We start from the raw sequence: 17,645 nt of genomic DNA on the forward strand, positions 1-17,645 counted from the left end.
AGGATGATAATAGTCTCCTTGGACATCGAAGTCTATGAAAAACGTGCGCACTAAACACCTCTGTGACTTAAAATGGCCTCGTATGGAGGACACGTTATGTGGTCTAAAATGAAACAACTAACTAGAAACAACTCAATGAGCACCCAACTCCCCTCATTTCATCCATTTTAGATGATGAAAAGCTGTGTCATGTCATAACCAGGCACGTGACACTGACCCCACATGTTGCTGGTTGTATTTTAAAGATTGGCCAGCTGGGCTTGGTGCTTTCTTCTGCGGGGTCTTGTCATGCTTCCCATGAGGCGGGGATCAGCGCCCTGCGAGGGGAAGGAGTGTCGACCGACACCCCTGCGGCATGTCCGCGCCTCAGAAATCTTTCAACATTTCTGAAATACTCTCGTTCTCCTCATGAATGCGTTTCACTTCGGGAAAGCTGGGAACAGACCCTCGATTTCCCTGGGTGCGGAGATCGCCCCCCAGATAAACGCAGGGAGCAGCGCTTGCCTCACGTTCCCACCCCTGTGCTCTGCAGCGAGGGCCCGCTACCGTGACCCCGGCCCGCAGTCGGACATCAGGGAAAGCCCTGAGCCGGCGCTTCTCGGCCTTTCAGGGGGGGCCGTGAGTGGCAGCAGCCGGTCCGCGGGGTATCGGAGGGCGGCGGGGGCAAGCAGCACCGCGCGCTGACCTTCACTCGGCTAGAGTCGCCCATTGTTTTCCTCGGATAAAGGCAGGGGCTTGGGCACTTGGGGGCAGACTGTTCAAGTGGACAGCCTTTCGAATTCATGTGTTAAGAGAAACGGAGATGTGCTGGCAGATAAGAGCCGCTCAACACGACCTGCCCAGCATCCCAGCCACACACACCAACATAGTCTCCAGCTTCACCATTGCTAACCTAGTACCATCGTGCACGTGTTTCGGCCCCACACCTGTTTCTGAGTGTATTTCAAGATTAGTGTTCGTGCCCCCAACGGTCCTGCTCGTGCGTAGCCCATGAATTCCTTGCCTCCGAATGCATTACCCAGAATCAGCTCCCCCACGCAGGGTGCACACTGCCAGCCCCTTTCCTAGCAGTGTTTTTCTGCGGAAACTTCGCCCATTAATGAAATACAAATTCAACATTCTTTAAGGCCAGGGCACAAGTGACGGAACGTGCGTCCGGGCGGCTTGCGCCCAATTTTTTGAGACGGCGGACGACGCCCCGCTGTGTTTCAAAGGTTCGAGAAATAAAATATAAAACTAAATACTGCACCGGTGTGCAGTAGAGAATGTCAGGCCCCGGACTCGAGCGCAAGTTGCGCCTCTCCCAGGGCAGCGAACCAACTCACATCCCCTCAGCCGAAAAGGGTGAAGTGGCGCTCTACTCTAGAGAAGACTCCAGAATGCGGCAGCGGCAGGTGTGCTGGCCTGCTTTCCTACCCGTTTGGCGTATTCAGTTATAGGCGCCACCACCAAGAATGAGAGGTTTTACCCACAGATGTCGTGTGCTGTTTCAGGATTTGGTTTCCTGCATTTGAATTGGAGATGGATTTTTTCCCCCCAACGAGCAATTCTACAAGATCTAATGGTAACGGCTCCACAGCAGTCTTTCATTGGGGGTAGGAGCAAACACGGGGCGCAATATTTTTTTGGACAGGCAATTTGTGAAGAGTGTATTTTAACTGCACGTATATGTACGTTTTGATGTCGTTTTAGAATTAATAACGACTCGACAGGATGGTTGGAAATACCCCAGGCGCCATCCGATGAGGCAGCCAGATTCTGCTGAATACGGACGTCACTTCCAGTGTTTCTCTAGATGATGAGAATTAGGGAAGGTTAGCGGTGGGTGCTGAGGAGTGGGTTGATAAAAAAATGTCTCTGCTCCACTTAAACTACCTCTAGTAGACGACTGTGAAATAGTGTTTTTTTTGCATTTTACAATTGAAAAAGACCTTATTTTAGAGGGATCTGTGCAATAATGAATATGTAAAGGACAATATATTGTTGTTTAGAATTGTTGTAAATAGATGGTGACTGCGTTTGTAGCAAAACAACTAGGGCTCGATTCATGGAATATTTGACTGGTTCAAAGTGACTTTGCACGGCTGAAAAGTGTCTTTGCTCTGCCGACACAAAGCCTGATTCATGGAACTGTGCAAAGTGCATTTTTGCCCTGCAAAGTCCAGGCAAAGTCATTTCTAAATGCAAACATGACTGTGTGCTGACTTTGCCTGGACTTTGCACTACAGAAATACACTTTGCACAGTCCCATGAATCAGGGTTTGTGTCGGCAGAGCAAAGTCACTTTTCAGCGGTGCAAAGTCACTTTGAACCAGGCAAATATTCCATGAATCGGGTCTTTTGCAAATCTAGCTGTATTTTTGCACATGTGATGCTGCCCCTTTGCACTACATCTGATTTTTTAAGCGTCTTTGCACAATTGTTGGTTAATTTTATTAAATGATGTCTATTGTGTGTTTATTGTGGAATTGAGCTGTGTGTTTTTATATGGCTTTCTAATATATTCTAAAAAGATTTATAAAAGTGACCACTACATGAATAATATTCACATTGTTGCCTCCAGAGCCATCCATTGAGTTGGATTTTGAATATATGATTTCTCGCGAGACACTGCTTCCCTAGGAATTTGCTACTGTACTATATAAAACATCTTCTGTTACAGATTATTGGAATAAAAGGGGAGCACCTTTTATACAGAGCCAGCAATGTTATAAGAACATCTGTTCTCCTGGCAAATGCTTATTTGTCCTGTGCCCTTTATTTAATTAGCAAACACAAATTGAATGAAATGTGCATATTTCACTCTGGGATGTGTTAACTTCCTGTGACATCACTTCCCATTGCGTAAATCAAAGTCTGCCTACTTTTTTTTACGACTTGAGCCCTGAACATCGAATGAGTAATGGCGGTGATGGCATATCTGCATAAAGGGAAGACTGCTGGGGTTACTTAATGGTAATTTTCATTGCTCCTAAGTCCTTCTCTTCCTCGTCCCAGGATTTAACATTGAGTATCTCCATGCTCACAGCGACTCCTTTTTTAAGCTGACCTCATCAGGCCCCTACCCTCCCAGGAGGTATAACCTCCCACTTACCCAACACACAGCAGGCAATCCAAAGCAAAGGCATGGGCAACTTCCACCAAACTAACCAGAAACCGCCTCCAGAACCCTCGGAGCAGGGCCCCACTATGTTGAGTAGGTAAAGACTAATGAATGTGTTAAGAGAAGCCCAGCCATCCGCCCAGCAAGAGGCCTGGAAGGGCACCCACCACAATTTAGCGAAGGAGGCAGCCACCCCCAGTGGACCACTATGCCCAGCTGAGGCCCACAGACTCAGATGCCAGGACAAACAAGGACACAATCCAACTGCTGAAAGTAGGAGAGGAAGCCCTGCGGCCACAGCCCCCTCCCCAAAGGTGACCAAGAGATGAACATTGAGACGAAAGGACCCCATCTGGGAAAGAATGGCAAGACCACCCGCTAGACAACCAAGCAAAGCTATGCCTCCACCTCAGGAGAGAACAGAGCAGGAAAGAAAGCTGTATGGACCACTGCCAGAGATGATGGAACCAAGAGGAGACCATATGCACAAAGGAAGGAACACACTGCAGGACCAGAGACTCCAACAAGGCCACCGAAACAGAGGCCGACACAGGAGGACCCGATTGCCCTCAGGCGCTGAGCTGAAGCAACTGTAACTAAAGGTAGCTGCAGCCTCAACTACCGCAACCCGAAAGCGACCCGTGGCTCAAAGGGAGGCTTCAGCAACATAGCCAGGCCCAAAGGAAGATCCCCAACCGGGCTCAAAAGCAGAGCCCAGATCCCCCAGCCGGAGGGGACCAGGAAACCCAAAAGGCCAAAATGGCCACCCACTGATAACGGAGAGTAGAGACAACCGATGTTGCTGCGATGTAACAGGAAGGGGCGGGACCGACACTGGCAAACAGGAAGAGCCTGCACCCCAGCGGGCTCTTCATCCCAGGAGACAAATACCAGCCGGAGCAACCAGCAACAAAGAGCCACCACAACACAGGCCCCATCCAGATAACAATACCTGGAGTCGGGCAACAGAGGGGTGGGCGGGTCAAGAAGTTCCGGCAGGAACAAAAGAACTGTCGCGTGTTGGGTAAGTGGGAGGTTATACCTCCTGGGAGGGGCCTGATGAGGCCAGCTTGAAAAAAAGAGTTTGTGGGAACATGGACATACTCAATGGTAAGTATTGGGACGAGGAAGAGGGACGCCAATGTAATGCTTTCTTATGAGTGAAGAAAGTGGAGGATAGTGCTTAGAAGCGAAGCCAGGCATGCAATCTGCGTACGTCTACACTGCTCATGTCAGTGTGAGATGCAGTCCAGTCCAGAAAGAGCACGAAGGCATCATGGTAAATGGTGCAGAGCCGCAAACCTGGAGCAAAGGCCTCTGGACTGATGCACAAATACTAACAGACCTCTCCGCCCCCAGAAAAACAGTGGCGTGGTACCCAAATGTCGCCACTCTAAGGCACAAATCAGTGCATTTTGTAAATAAATAGCTGAGACCTTTAAAGAATCCTATTGATTGCGTTGGTTTGTGCTCTGCTGATTGGAGGCAAGTTCTTGCGGAGTGGATCACGGTTACGGTGTGTTTAAGTTGCGATTGCGGCATGCCCGTGGACACTGAATCTGGGCCTACTTTATCATTCCGATTATTTGAAATCCATTTCAAGTAAATCAAATATACACAGCCCGGGAACTCCCTTTGCGCCGCCTTAGCAGCATTTCTGGAAAGTTGCTGCATGTTTAGGAAATAGGAATGTGGCCGTTTTTGCCGTGAGACCAAAATCGCCATGAACCCGGGATTTTTGGTGGGGCTCGGCCGAGTACATCTCAAGGCACAGGAGCTTTCTCTATGAGCGCGGAGTGCATCTGAGGACCCAGCCGCCCCGCAAGTGTACATCTGGCGCCTAGCGGAATAACTTGCGGCAACTGGCTGCCGCTGGCATTTCCATCATCTATGCACGAGAGGACTCCTGAGCATGCCTTCACACCTCGGCCATTGTCTTTGCATTACCCAATGACCCGCGGACCTCTGACCTGCCACCAGGCAGCGCTCTTCCGGTCCTCGGGGAGCAAGCCGGCCACCCTCTTGGGAATGCCTCCCGTTGTTACGCACGGTGAATTGAGTGATGCGAACGGGGCACACATTGCATTACGTTGTCCTATCTTACTACATGAAACCAGTGTACATGTCATGGTCAGAAGTTCACACTTCATACACTCCTGTAGTTAGACCATGATCCTTTAACACTCGCCCTATTTTCCTGTCTCATTCCTTTTCCTTTGTATCCCCCTTCCTCTTCCTCGTCTTTGTCCTATGCCATCCAGCCCTCGATTTTCCTTCCCCCTGCCTTCTTTTCCCTGGGGATTCGCTCCGCTCTTCTCCCCTCCTGCCCATTTCTTCCACACTCCCCTTCCCATTCATCCCCCTTTCTCTTACTCTTCCTTCCCCGTTCTACCCACCACTCCCCTTTGTTTCCCTCCCATTTCCTCGACACTCCACTTACCTCCACTCGTCTACCTTACGCCTCCTGTCCCTCCCTTCTTCTCCCCTCCTGTCCTTCCATTCGCTCCAAACTCCCCTTCCCTCCCTGCCCCCTTTCAGCTTTCCCTTCCCCCTCTGCTCCCCTCCATGTCTCTTCCCTCCCATTCTCTTCACACACTATCCTTCCCCTCTGCTCACTTACCCTTCCCTCTTCTCCCTTCCACTCCCCTTCAGTTTAATTCCCTACACATTCACCTTCCTACCTTCTCCCTTACCATCCTTCCCTTCCCTCTCCTCGATTCCTTTGCCTTCCAGCTTCCCACTCCATTCCTATCCTTTCCTGTGATAACCCTTAATTTCTCGTCCCTTGACCGCTCCCCCATCTCTTTCTCGTCCCCTTCCACCTCCCCCTTTCCTTTTATTTGTATTTGTATTTTTATTCATTTAGAAAGCGATTTCGCCAAAGTGCTGCAACAAGTGGTTCAGCAGACGGTACAACATTCAAGTATAATAAAAGGACAGAGCATGGGGAAGAGCAGAGGCGTAGACAGAGTAGGGCCTGAGCGGGCAAGGCCCACCCAAAATCTGTAAATGCCCAGTCAACAGCGCTGTGGGGGCATTTACAGATGTTAATGTTACTGCGGTGGACCCACCTCATTAGCTTCAGGGCCCACTTGTTAGATAATGCTGGCTGCACCTCTGGGGAAGAGGATCCAGGGGAGCAGGGAGTCAGAACTTGTGGTTCAGGAGAAAAGCTTTGAGGCGAGAACGAGCAAGGTGTAATGATGGTGAGGATCTGACATCGGGGGGGGGTGTTCAAAGCCTGGGTGCCAGCAGAGAGAACAAACGGATTTGGGACTGTGCACAAGGGGGTGTAGGGCTAGAAAGTAAGAACTGATTAGCAGAGTTAAGAGACCTTGAAGGTACATAGAGTGAGAGTAGAGAAGAGAGATGCGGACAAGCAAGTGCATGGGTGCTTCTGTGAAAGATGGTCAGAAAGTGGAACAGTATACGATTATCAGGGGAGGAATTGGGCTGGAACAAGACTGAACTGTGCTCCAGCATAAACGGTCCTCCCAGAGCGCTGTTCTGTGTCGACCAAACCCCACCGAGTTGAGGAAGCAGTCAGGGAGCAGCAGAGGGCTTCCTCAACTTGGGAGGGTTTATGGTGCTTGTTACATATCAGGGACTGATTCAAAGAAGTGTTTTATAATGGAGCATTCCCACAGGAAAACATTCTGTCAATCAAGCCCACAGTGTTATTCACAGACTACACGTGAAAGGCATTCTTTGCTCAGCAGCCCAAGTTCAAACAATGAAACCATCCAAAACTGTACATATGCCTCCTGCTTTGCCCACATTTTACTGTCAGAGTGACTACTGCGCCTGGAGAAATGAGCACCATAGTAAGTGTGCATTACATGCTCATGTGAAATGAACGTTTGAATTGCAAGCGCAGACATGTTCAATAAATTAGTGGTCATTCTTATGTTCCCAAAATGCACTTTGATTTTATGCAAAGCAGCCAGTGTCCTATATTCAGGGTACACACATCCTTTGAAACGTAACCCCACCCCTAACCCTGAGTCTCGCCCACACAACTAACAAACCGCCTCCCCCACCCGCGAAGGGGGGGTTCCCCCAGTACATTTTCTCAATTTCCAGCACTGACCATTATTATCGAATGCAAGCAATGATAGGGAGCGGAGAGATGGTGAGACCGAAGGCCTGGGGAAAGCAGGAAGAGATGTGAATAGCGGCATTAAAGAAAGAGCTCAGAAGGACAAGAAGACAGGAAGGCATAAGGAACTCCTCACTGTAGTAAGCAGAGTGCAGAGCCCCCTGACTTTAATCACAATGCCTAGAGGCACGTTTGGGGTATGCGTTGATCAGAAATTGATTTGGCTGGCATTGCTGCACGAAATCACCATCACCTCAAATCGCTAGACGTCGCTACTAGTGAAAGGCACCTAGACTCCAGTTGGGGCCATTTTGATAATCTTTTTATTGAACGGAACGTAACCAGTGCACATCACCAAGGGTCTTGCCAGGTGCCACTAAAATGATACGCACGGCTCGAACAAAACAACTAGAGTGTAAGCGCCAAGAACCCCTCGAATTTGTAGCGAGCAGTTTGTAAATGGTCAATTTTATCATGTGTGACATCCGTTCAGGAGTTCATGATATCCATGAAGGTGTGCATGAAACTCTGACATGTGATGCATTGCAGTGGAGATGGCCACCTGGGTTTCTGGTCATTCTGGGACTCGGCCTGGAAGTCATGATTCGGGAGGTGGAAGAGCCAGCCCTTGTAGCTAAAGGAGGGTGCTGCTGTGAGAATTCGGCGTGCATCGGGTTAGCCGAGCCCACAGTCCCAACACCACGAGCAGCACGGGGAAGGCGCCCCTTTTTCAGAAGCCTGGCTGTACGAAATATGTTGGTCTCCTGCACACCATGCGCACATCCACATCACCGCAGTGAATTACGTGCATCTTTTCCTCAGCCCAGTCAGTGAAGGAGGTGCACAAGGCAACCCCATCATCTAGGTGAGAACAGTGTCTGGGTCTGGCTCCATATATGCACTTAAAGAAGGCTTGCGTGACAACAGGCCCCTGTAGGTCGAATGTGAGCAGAATAAAAGGTGTTCACCTTTTATTTTAAAGCAACACAGACAGGAAGGAATGGGTTGGAAAGGCTCATGGCAGAAATATGACAGTGGGCGGAGTCCGTTTGATTCCTTGAAATTCGCGTAGTCATTACCACAGCGATCAGGTTGCGTCTGCTTGAATGTTTCACTCAGCGGCTCTCTGCTGTGACCTTATGAACCCAAGGGCGTGGCCTGGTCAGTTTTGAAGCCTTTACTGTAGAGGATATCGCAGGGACTGGAAAGTGTGCCTTATTATTGAGGACACAGTGGTAAGGCGCCTTAGGAAGACGTGGTGCCTTGTATGGGTTACATGATGACGTGGCGTGGGGGTCAGAGCGCCACATTTCCTCAGCGGATATGTACTTGTTTTTTAGCAGCTCCTAAAAGGATACAGCTGTTTATTTTGTTTACTTAGAACAGTGACGTAAATTTTGTTTATCATGTACACACGTAGCACCTTTTCAGAAACCATGCAGACCCAGGGGGTGAATCGTGGAACTCGGGCAGCTAGGCACATTACCCCGCCTTGCCAATACCTCAGGACAACCACAACAGGCACACAGTACCGGCGTAAAACATCTCAGCCTATGTTGTGACCCCGACTTGCCCCCCTTGGCCAACTTGTTTGATCCTGGACAAATCAAAGTACCCACTTAAAAACTGTTAAACGGCAGGAGGACATGTTGCATAGCAATACATACTCGCATTGGACATTACCACCCATTGTGACGTCATAGAGTCATATTAGGATGACATAAACCACCGCTGTGATGCCATCGACACGTGAAAACGGGTTTAAGTTTATGCAACGCAATATATCCCATTGCGATGCCGCAGATGGCAGTCGCATGATGTGATCAAACACACACTATCGCGACATGACAGATCTATGTTGCGACACAGTTCATATCGTGATCTAACATTTCGATCGATCTGCGAGTTCGCATCTGCCCCCTATTCTATAGGACTGAGCAGGGGAGCAGCGTCCGCGGGCCAGTGGGAGCAGCTCGCGCCTCTCTGGCACTCCCGCTCAGGGGGTGCTGAAGGACAGCGGCCGCCTCTGGCAGCAAACGGCGGGCATTAATGTCAACAGGGGGTCGGGGGTCTCAGAGCGGGGCACTCGCCGATACGCAAAACTGCGCGGAGCGATTTATTGAGGCATGGGGGTGGGGGGCGAATGTGTTTGGGTGTGGTGGGTGGCGGCGTGTGGGGGTGAAGCAAAACAAGCCATTACTCAAAAACACGAAAACGTTGTGAAACCCGTCTGCACTGACTCTCGGCTCCTCCACCGACGTGCCGACTGGAGCACCACCGAAGCGGGAGGGGGCTCCCAGACACGTCCCGCAACCTCTGCCCACAGCTGGGGGAAGTGAGAATGGAGTCAGCTCTCGTCTCGGAGTTCCCACAGATGATGGCAACACGCCATTAAACTCAAGTGGAGGAACACGGAATACAAGAATAGAGGCATGTCCCCAAACCCATCAACACGAGCACACACGCCTCGCGGGGCTTTCGAGGGACGGGAACACGCGTGGAAATCGCAACACCAGAGTGATCGGGCAGCACTCTAGCGGCATGCCGAATATCACACAGGCGTGCCACCCTTTAACAGAGAGAGTTGTGAAAGGGAAGCTAGTCTGGGGGGGGGGGGGGTTGTGGTGAGGATATGCGCAGGGGGCACCGGGGCACAAAGTAAGTCAAAGAGCAGGTCTGGAAACCCCTCCTCAAGTCCGCGGGCAGGCGCGCCTCAGTCTCCGGCTACTTCATGAAGACATGCCTTCCAAGCAAGGGTTCGAGGAAGCGTGCACCTCCTTTCCCCCCAAACTCAGAGCATCCCCCAACGCATATGGTGGTAGTACCAATAGCAATACCCCCCACCCACCACCGCCCTCGCGCCCTCTACCTTGACACGATGGTCGGATTCACAAGGCAAGCAGGTGTGAGCAAACATGGGGCGCAGCCAGCGACTGAAAAGTCAAAGCAGCAACGGCAGCGGCAACGACACCTGGGCCTGATTTCCGAAGCGTGTTTCCATGGGTAAGGCAAGCCCTGGGCTCTAATCTCTGCCTCCTCGCACTGTGTGATCCTCGGCACATCGCTAAATCTACCCGGCGCTAAGGCTATAAGAATAGTGGGCGCGCCACCCCTTCTGTCTCACAAACACACGACACCACACCCAAGGACCCGCTCGAGCATCATCGCCACATTTCAGTCCACCCGCAACCTTACAGCATGGCATTAAAACAGTGTACCCAGGTGATCGGGCGTCAGCATATATCCAGTGCCAGCACACACGCACAAATACAGAACTTAAGCGCAACCGCACGACCGACAGCAGAGGCCCCAACGTGAGTAGTTCCCACCCGGACATTACCTGCGAGTAATCGAATGAAAATGCACAATTCACAGACGCCACACTGCCAATATTGGCGAACGCTGCTCTTCTCCCGAAACCCGTCAATATGGGGCATCATCTTTGCATTGCACCCCGCCACCTCAGATGTTCAGCGGGGGGCGCGGGGCAGGTAGTGTATCTATTTAACTTGCACCCCACCCGATGGGTCGCGCAACGCTCTGAACAGCAATTCGAAGTATTATACGAACTGAGAGATATATAAGGCCCGGTCTCTCTAACTAGGAGAGCCAACTTTCAGTCTTGACTCCCCTTTGCCAGTTCCCAAATCTACGAACAATTGGGGACACTGTTGAACAGGCGCGGCACAAGAGAAATTGCTGTCTAACGCGGGGCAAAACATGACAAAAGGAGCAGGAGACTCGGGACTGATATCAAAGCGGCCCTTAAGCAGCTTGAACTGTGTGATGCTGGGCAGTTCACAGCAACTCGAAATGATTCGCGTTGATACCGGCCAGAATCGGGTGCGCTGAAAATAGCCACAGCCCAGTATTAACCACCAGACAACCCATGACACGGTCCTAACTCCGCTGAAAGAAGAGAAAAGTGAGCGTAAGTGGCACTCACAGTTCCGTGAGGTTCTCCATCTCGGCGAAGACGGAGAAGCTGCGCAGTGTGTTGGGCTCCAGGCACTGCACCGAGGTCCCGTAGCACCTGCAGGCTTCTGGGCAAGGGGCCGCCTGGCCGACTAGCAGCACCAGGCACAGCAGCGTCCCGAGCAGGCTGGCGATCCTTTCCCCGGTTCCTTTGCTCACTCGGCTTCCCGTCTCGGGCTTCATGGCTCCGCACTCCCGCCTCAAAGAGCCCCGCGTCTCCGGAGCATCACCGCCTCCTCTGAGCCAGCGCCCGTTCCAAACACTGTGCGCAGAGCGTGCGACCCTGCCAGCATCAGCGCTGGTGCTACCCTCAGGATGCGCACATGTGCGCAGGCATCTCCCAGACTGAGAGCCGAAGCATCCGGGCTCCGAGGGGCGGGGCTTCCAGAGACACAACAAAAGGGGGCACCTGCTGGACGGGGGAGGTGAGGATCCCGCAGGGGCGGGCCGGGACTGGAGCTGCCTGGCCAGAGTACACAGCAGGGCGCCATCGCGGAAGGTACAGTGCTGCACCCTTAGTACTCTGGGGTGGAGCAGGGAAGCGCACAGTCCAGTGGGAGCCTGTAGCGTACACAGCCCCAAAAAGAAAGGGACGGGGAAAGGCAAACCAGGGACCGAAAAAGAGCGAAGTGACAAAGAGAAAGAAAGAAAGAAAAAAGCCTGAGATAAAAGAACAGCAAAGGAAACAGAAAAGGAGGGAAGCAAAGAGCACAAAAACTATAGCACTTTCAACAGGATTGCAGGAAAACATGTCAGGAAGAAAGAGATGGGGGATCGAAGAATGAAAGGAAAACGAACTAAATGCAAACATAAGACTCTAGACAAAGAAACAAAAATAACTATATTTCACGAAGGCAATAGAAAGTAATAGAGAAGTGGAAGAATGAATGCATGGCAAAAAAGAGGACACGTAGAAAAAGGAACAATCGAACAAAGAAATACAATTCATAATAATACATATAATGCATTGTATTTGCTTATTTATATAGCGCTCTTTCCCCACTTGCGTGGCCTCAATGTGCTTTTTATATAAATTACATATAAAAATATAATATATTATATAGCTAATATTGAGCATATGGCCCTTTGGATATCGTGCATGTGAGGCAGAATAACTCTGACACCAAATAACTGAACCAACTCAGGAAGATGGCAAAGGTTGCTGTTTTATCAAAAATTATCTAAAACAGGGAGTTACAACGGACATCAATGGACGTTCGCTCGAGCTCTCAATGCGTTTCTCATAAAAACATCCTTTTCTTTTTTTTGAAAAAAATACATCAGATGTGATGTCACACTACGTGGTAAATAAGAAAAACCTACGAGAGGTTGTGATAGGTTGAAGGGGAACATCTAAGTATACTTTCTATAGAGGGTGGGATTGTGATTGGTTTTCTACTGTCAGGTGGACAATTTATACCCACCTCTAAATCATGTCATCTTCAACACTATTAAGTACACAGTATATCATTGACTTTCAAACAAAAGGCCCTCCATTATACAACCCTCTAAACTTGGTTGGCATGCTTGTGCCATGTCTGGAACATTTGGTTCACTTAGCAGCACATAAGCTCAGACCCATATGCCAGGAGGTGGACTTGACTTTACCTCCCACCAAATTAGCCCATCATCTCTGATCACCCATGCCTTCTGCCATGAAGATTTTTTTGAACTTGACCTTGCAGAGTATTCTTGTCTCTGGGAATATAAAGGAGTGCGATCACGCACTATCGTTGTTCTTGAACTCCACGCTCAACTCTGTTTCCATCCTTGGCTCACGTGACAGGATACCACAATCTGGTCCATTTTGCAGCATTTAACTGTCTTAAATGAATAAAACTTGGCATGCTTGGTGTTCTTTCTTTGCACCTTGACAAGGGATGATTCAGCTTTTCACGTTCACCACCTTCAAGAATAGATAACTTGTCTTGGCTGCCTTAGCTTTGGCACCAGGCCAGACAGCATGGTCATTCATGTCCACGATCTCAATTTATTCTTGCTGCTACACAGTTCTCGACCTTTCCTCTACATGGGTCCGGGCTTACTAAATTCATGACACAGATGTTCAGTTTCTATACAATGCCGGCTTCGCCTGCAGTTCTATTCACTACGTATAGTCAGCTTCTAAGATTTCTTAATCTACTTGCGTTACAGCATCTGAACAGTTATTGAACGGCTAGTATTTTCTGCAGTGCATCACACGTGCAATCTTCTCCTCGCATATGAAGGTTTACTCAATTCTTATCTTCGTCATCAGTTTCTATAAGGTCCATGCATCTCTTCAGTCAGTATTCTCAGGGCGTCATGCTCGTCTCTCATGATGTCACCAGCTCCTCTTTCGCTCTTTTTCATATTCCTTCTGCGAGTACCTCCTTCAGATTATGGTCTCTTCGGCCATACATTTGATAGGGTTTTCTCAGAGGGTACCTTCTTTCGAATATTCGCCGTGGTATGGTCATAGCTGCTGGTGTCAAGCATGGCACAATCACAGGCTTCCAACATGCAGGAGGTAGGGGGGCGGGATTTCATGCAAAGGCATGTAACTGTTCCTCTGCATGATCGAATATATAATACAATACATATAATAATAAACTATAATAAATATAATAATACATATACAATCATTAAATATGCAAATATTTAAAGAGAAAGAAAGAAAGAAAGAAAGAAAGAAAGAAAGAAAGAAAGAAAGAAAGAAAGAAAGAAAGAAAGAAAGAAAGAAAGAAAGAAAGAAAGAGAGAAAGAAGCAGAAATTAGGGGGGAACAAAGACAGAATAATGAAATGATAGGGTAAAAAAGAGCAAACAAAGAATGCCAGAAAAGGAAGAAAACAGAGAAGGGATTAAGAAAAGAATCAAACATTAATCAAAGAGGAGCAGGAGCATCAAGAAAAATAAAGAAAATGTAAAATGGAGAAAAGAAATTGAAAGTAAGAGAGGAATGGGGAAAAAGAAAGCAAGCCAGAAAAATATCTAGCAGACAAGAGACAGGAAATAAAAAATAACTGGTATATATGACAAGGTCGGCAATAGTGACACTGTAGTTATGGTAAAGCTGGACTCCCCAGGAGACAAGGACTTTTTGGGTGGCCTATGAGTTGATGTCATTTGATGAATCTGCATGAAACTTTCGCCAAAACATATAGGGCCTGATTCATAGAAAAGTGAACATTTTTCCAGCAGAGGCCGCGTGCTGAGAACAACACAGAATAAAAAATGAGTGCCCTGTGTATCCATGGAATTCACTGCGCAAAGTAACCATATTCGCAAGTCGCGCCTGGAATGCCGCCAACACGCCCCCACGCAAAGCAAAAACAGCCAGAACAGCCACCTATGCGTGCACCCAAAGGCGCAAGTTGATGCACCCTTCAAACAGTGTGTGGAGGCCCCTGCGCTGGGTCCCCCATAACTGTTACTGGCATCCCAACAACATGCGTATGATGTATCATAACTCGGGTAAAACTCTGAAAATCTGCGTGAGTGAGAATCTCGTAAACCATTCCTGCAACATACTACACTGCGTATGCGCACCCCTAAGTCTGATCAAATCTCCGTCTGCGTACATGCCCCCCTAAACCTGACATGCAAACCCACCTCCGTGCTTTGATTCCTATGTGCAAGTGTCTTTACGCCTGCCTTCGGGTGGCGCAGAGATCGAGCAATTTGCGTGGGCATTTCGCATGCAAGCGGTTGTGCGGTCACATCCATGAGTAGGCTTGGTCGTGCGCATTTGTGGGTGTGCTATGGACTGCCGGTGGCTTGTGCCTCGTAACGCCTACTTTTTCCCTTGTTTTTCCTCATTTTCTGAGTTCTGCCACCTACTCAGCCCTCTACTCAGGCCTCGCCAATGCTCTGCATGGTGTCTCGCACAAGGTGCTCTTCCACTCGCAGAGACCAGTTGGGCCTGCGTGGAATCCTCGCAAGTCCCGGAAAAGTCCTGCACATAAGGTTCCATGAATCGCCCAACAGGGATTTGCACACAGATTGGCACTCAAATCCCTGATTTTCCACACAAATATTTCCATGAATCGACCCCATAGACCTGACTCTGAATTTCATTGGAAAGTTGCATGCGGTTTTGTCAAAAGGGTCCCAAACTTTGTGAAATCCGCATTGAATCTGCTAAAATTCTGTCGTGTCTACAGACTGAAATGCTGGAGGGATTTTCATCAAATATGCACACCCAGTGGTGGGCTTGTCAAAAAAGTGTGCTTTTGCACATTCGTTGTTAATCCTTCCAGATGGTTTGTTAAAAAGTAGGTAAACAATAGTAATATCTCAGTTTGGCCCACAGATTTATTACCTCTTTCACTGTCCATGAATGCCTATCGATCAATCATAGAGCCCAGAATGTGTCAGGGAATATTTGAAATGCACTGATTGGTCAATTGAGAAAAATTAGTAATGTCAACAGTTTTGAAATGGATGTCATATTTGAGCCGCAGACATCGCCCTTAGGCCTCAAAGATTGCAGCAAATATTTTTGGAAAAGTATATCATACTAGTCTTGTGCAATAAACAACCTCTGGGGAGTTGAGGGGTGGTGAGGATGAGAGTGAATATGTCCAGAAAAGGATCAAAAAAGGACTTGGTTTCTCGAGGTGTTTACAAATTTTGTGCATACTGTGGGTTGCTAGGCAGGGTCTGTGTGTCACGGTTTATTAGGCGGTCACTCTCAACTCAGGGAGTTCCTTTGCCCCCACGCAAGATGGCGCGCACCTAAAGCACTTCTACACTTTTAATTTTAGTGAGGCCTCCAACCTGTCTCACATCACCCCAACAAACACCCTCTGTACCACCAATTAGCTAGGAACCATGGGCCAATGTATACTAAGAATATACATTTATTCAAGGTTTGACAAGATTTAATAACAACCAAACATCTGCCACCAATGCTGTGGCATACACAGTATCACAAATTCAAATTTCTTGCACCAGTTGACTAACACAGGTTTAACGGACCTTCATTTGCGATATGACACAGGTAACATTTTGAATTTGGCAGTCAGAATTTACATCAGATTTCCTGCAAATTAACCAATAGGAAACATACAAAACACACATTATTTGCTTAGTTGTTTCCAATAGACTTTACTCCCAGCAACCCGGATCCTACAGGCATCAACTGGACATGGCTACTCTGATTTGAAGGCAAGGTCCAGGGAGTGTGACGACAATGGAAAAATGCTTTTGGCTTTATTTTGAGAAAATCGTTTTGGGGTTTTATTTGAAAAGCATGTTTTTTAAAAATGTATTAAAAGTGTTACAACCAAAAATGTGACTTTTCACATAATACTAAAACATGTACACATCCTGGATCATAATGTTTACTTCTGCCCAGTCCTCAGGAAAAGTCTTTATATAATTCCAATGTTTTTAACAGTTTGATCAGCTCCATTGTTAAGAATGTTTCGTGGCCTGAGGACAGTCTTGGCCAAAACCTTATAGCCTGTAACCCGCTTGGGTCACTCACAAAGTGATGCAATGATGGTATGATTTCTACTCTTGTTGCCTGGCATTCAATTAGGACATTGTACAATATCTGACATAGCTCTAGATGACAAAAAGAGCATGCATCCTTGACCACCCACTCACTGGGTCTACTAGATATTACTTCACCTGTTGGGAGAAGATCTAACCTGAAGCTCAGCATAATATCTCGAGATCCACCATCCGGAATCTGCATAGGTAACCAGGCAGGTACTCCCTGGGTTTGTCCACACACAAAAAGCTCCCATGCAATGATAAAGATCACATACAATCAATTGTTCTGATCCAATCGGACTTGAGGGGAGCCATTTTCACATTACAAGGCCTCTCAACCAAGTCAAGAGCTGACTTACCGATATTTGATAGGATGGAGCTTGCATAACTCCTCAAAGGATATCATAAACAGATTGAATTGTTTCAGATCTTCCCTACAGAATTCCTCATAAAGAGAATCTTCCCTAGGGGACCTAATGAGCGGGAACAGTTGCAAGAGTTTCCATTCCATAGACACCTTCAGGGATGAGAGACCCAGTTCATAACGAAGCGCTGCCATGGGGGTAGACATGGGACGGCACAAGGCCTTTTTCTATATCCTACCTTCTAAGTGCTCCCAGTCCAAATTCCATGCCAGGGATTCAACATCCATCCCATATAGTAAGGTCGGAATAATTTTCCCCTTGTAGAATTTTATTAAAGGGATCAAGGAGATACTGCAGTTGTAAGCTTTAAGATTTTTCATTTGGGCAGCTAGATGGTCAATTTTGGCTTTCAGTCTCTTCCACAAGCCCCGTATTAGGATATTCTGCCCACTTGAAGCCCAAATATGTTGATTCAACTACTGGTCAGATCATCTTACCCTTCATAAACAAATTATATGGTACAGTTTTCTTTTTCCCATTACAAAATCTCATGATGGTGGTCTTTTCGGAATTGACTGCCAGATCGTTATCAGACGCATAACTGCTAATGTATTTGTGTT

General features: G+C 48.1%; 1 protein-coding gene across 1 annotated transcript in view; it reads right to left on the bottom strand.

Moving 5' to 3' along the window:
- Positions 1–11,516, bottom strand: part of NTRK1 (neurotrophic receptor tyrosine kinase 1) — a 336,100-nt gene extending 324,584 nt beyond the window's left edge. Inside the window, exon 1 of the mRNA XM_069604563.1 lies at positions 11,149–11,516. Coding sequence (XP_069460664.1) covers positions 11,149–11,360 — 212 coding nt within the window. The 5' untranslated portion in view covers positions 11,361–11,516. The remainder of the gene's footprint in view (positions 1–11,148) is intronic.
- Between the last annotated feature and the right edge of the window lie 6,129 nt (positions 11,517–17,645).

This window comes from Ambystoma mexicanum, chromosome 1p (assembly GCF_040938575.1).
Source record: "Ambystoma mexicanum isolate Mex_15411 chromosome 1p, UKY_AmexF1_1, whole genome shotgun sequence".
Lineage (NCBI taxonomy): Eukaryota > Metazoa > Chordata > Amphibia > Caudata > Ambystomatidae > Ambystoma > Ambystoma mexicanum.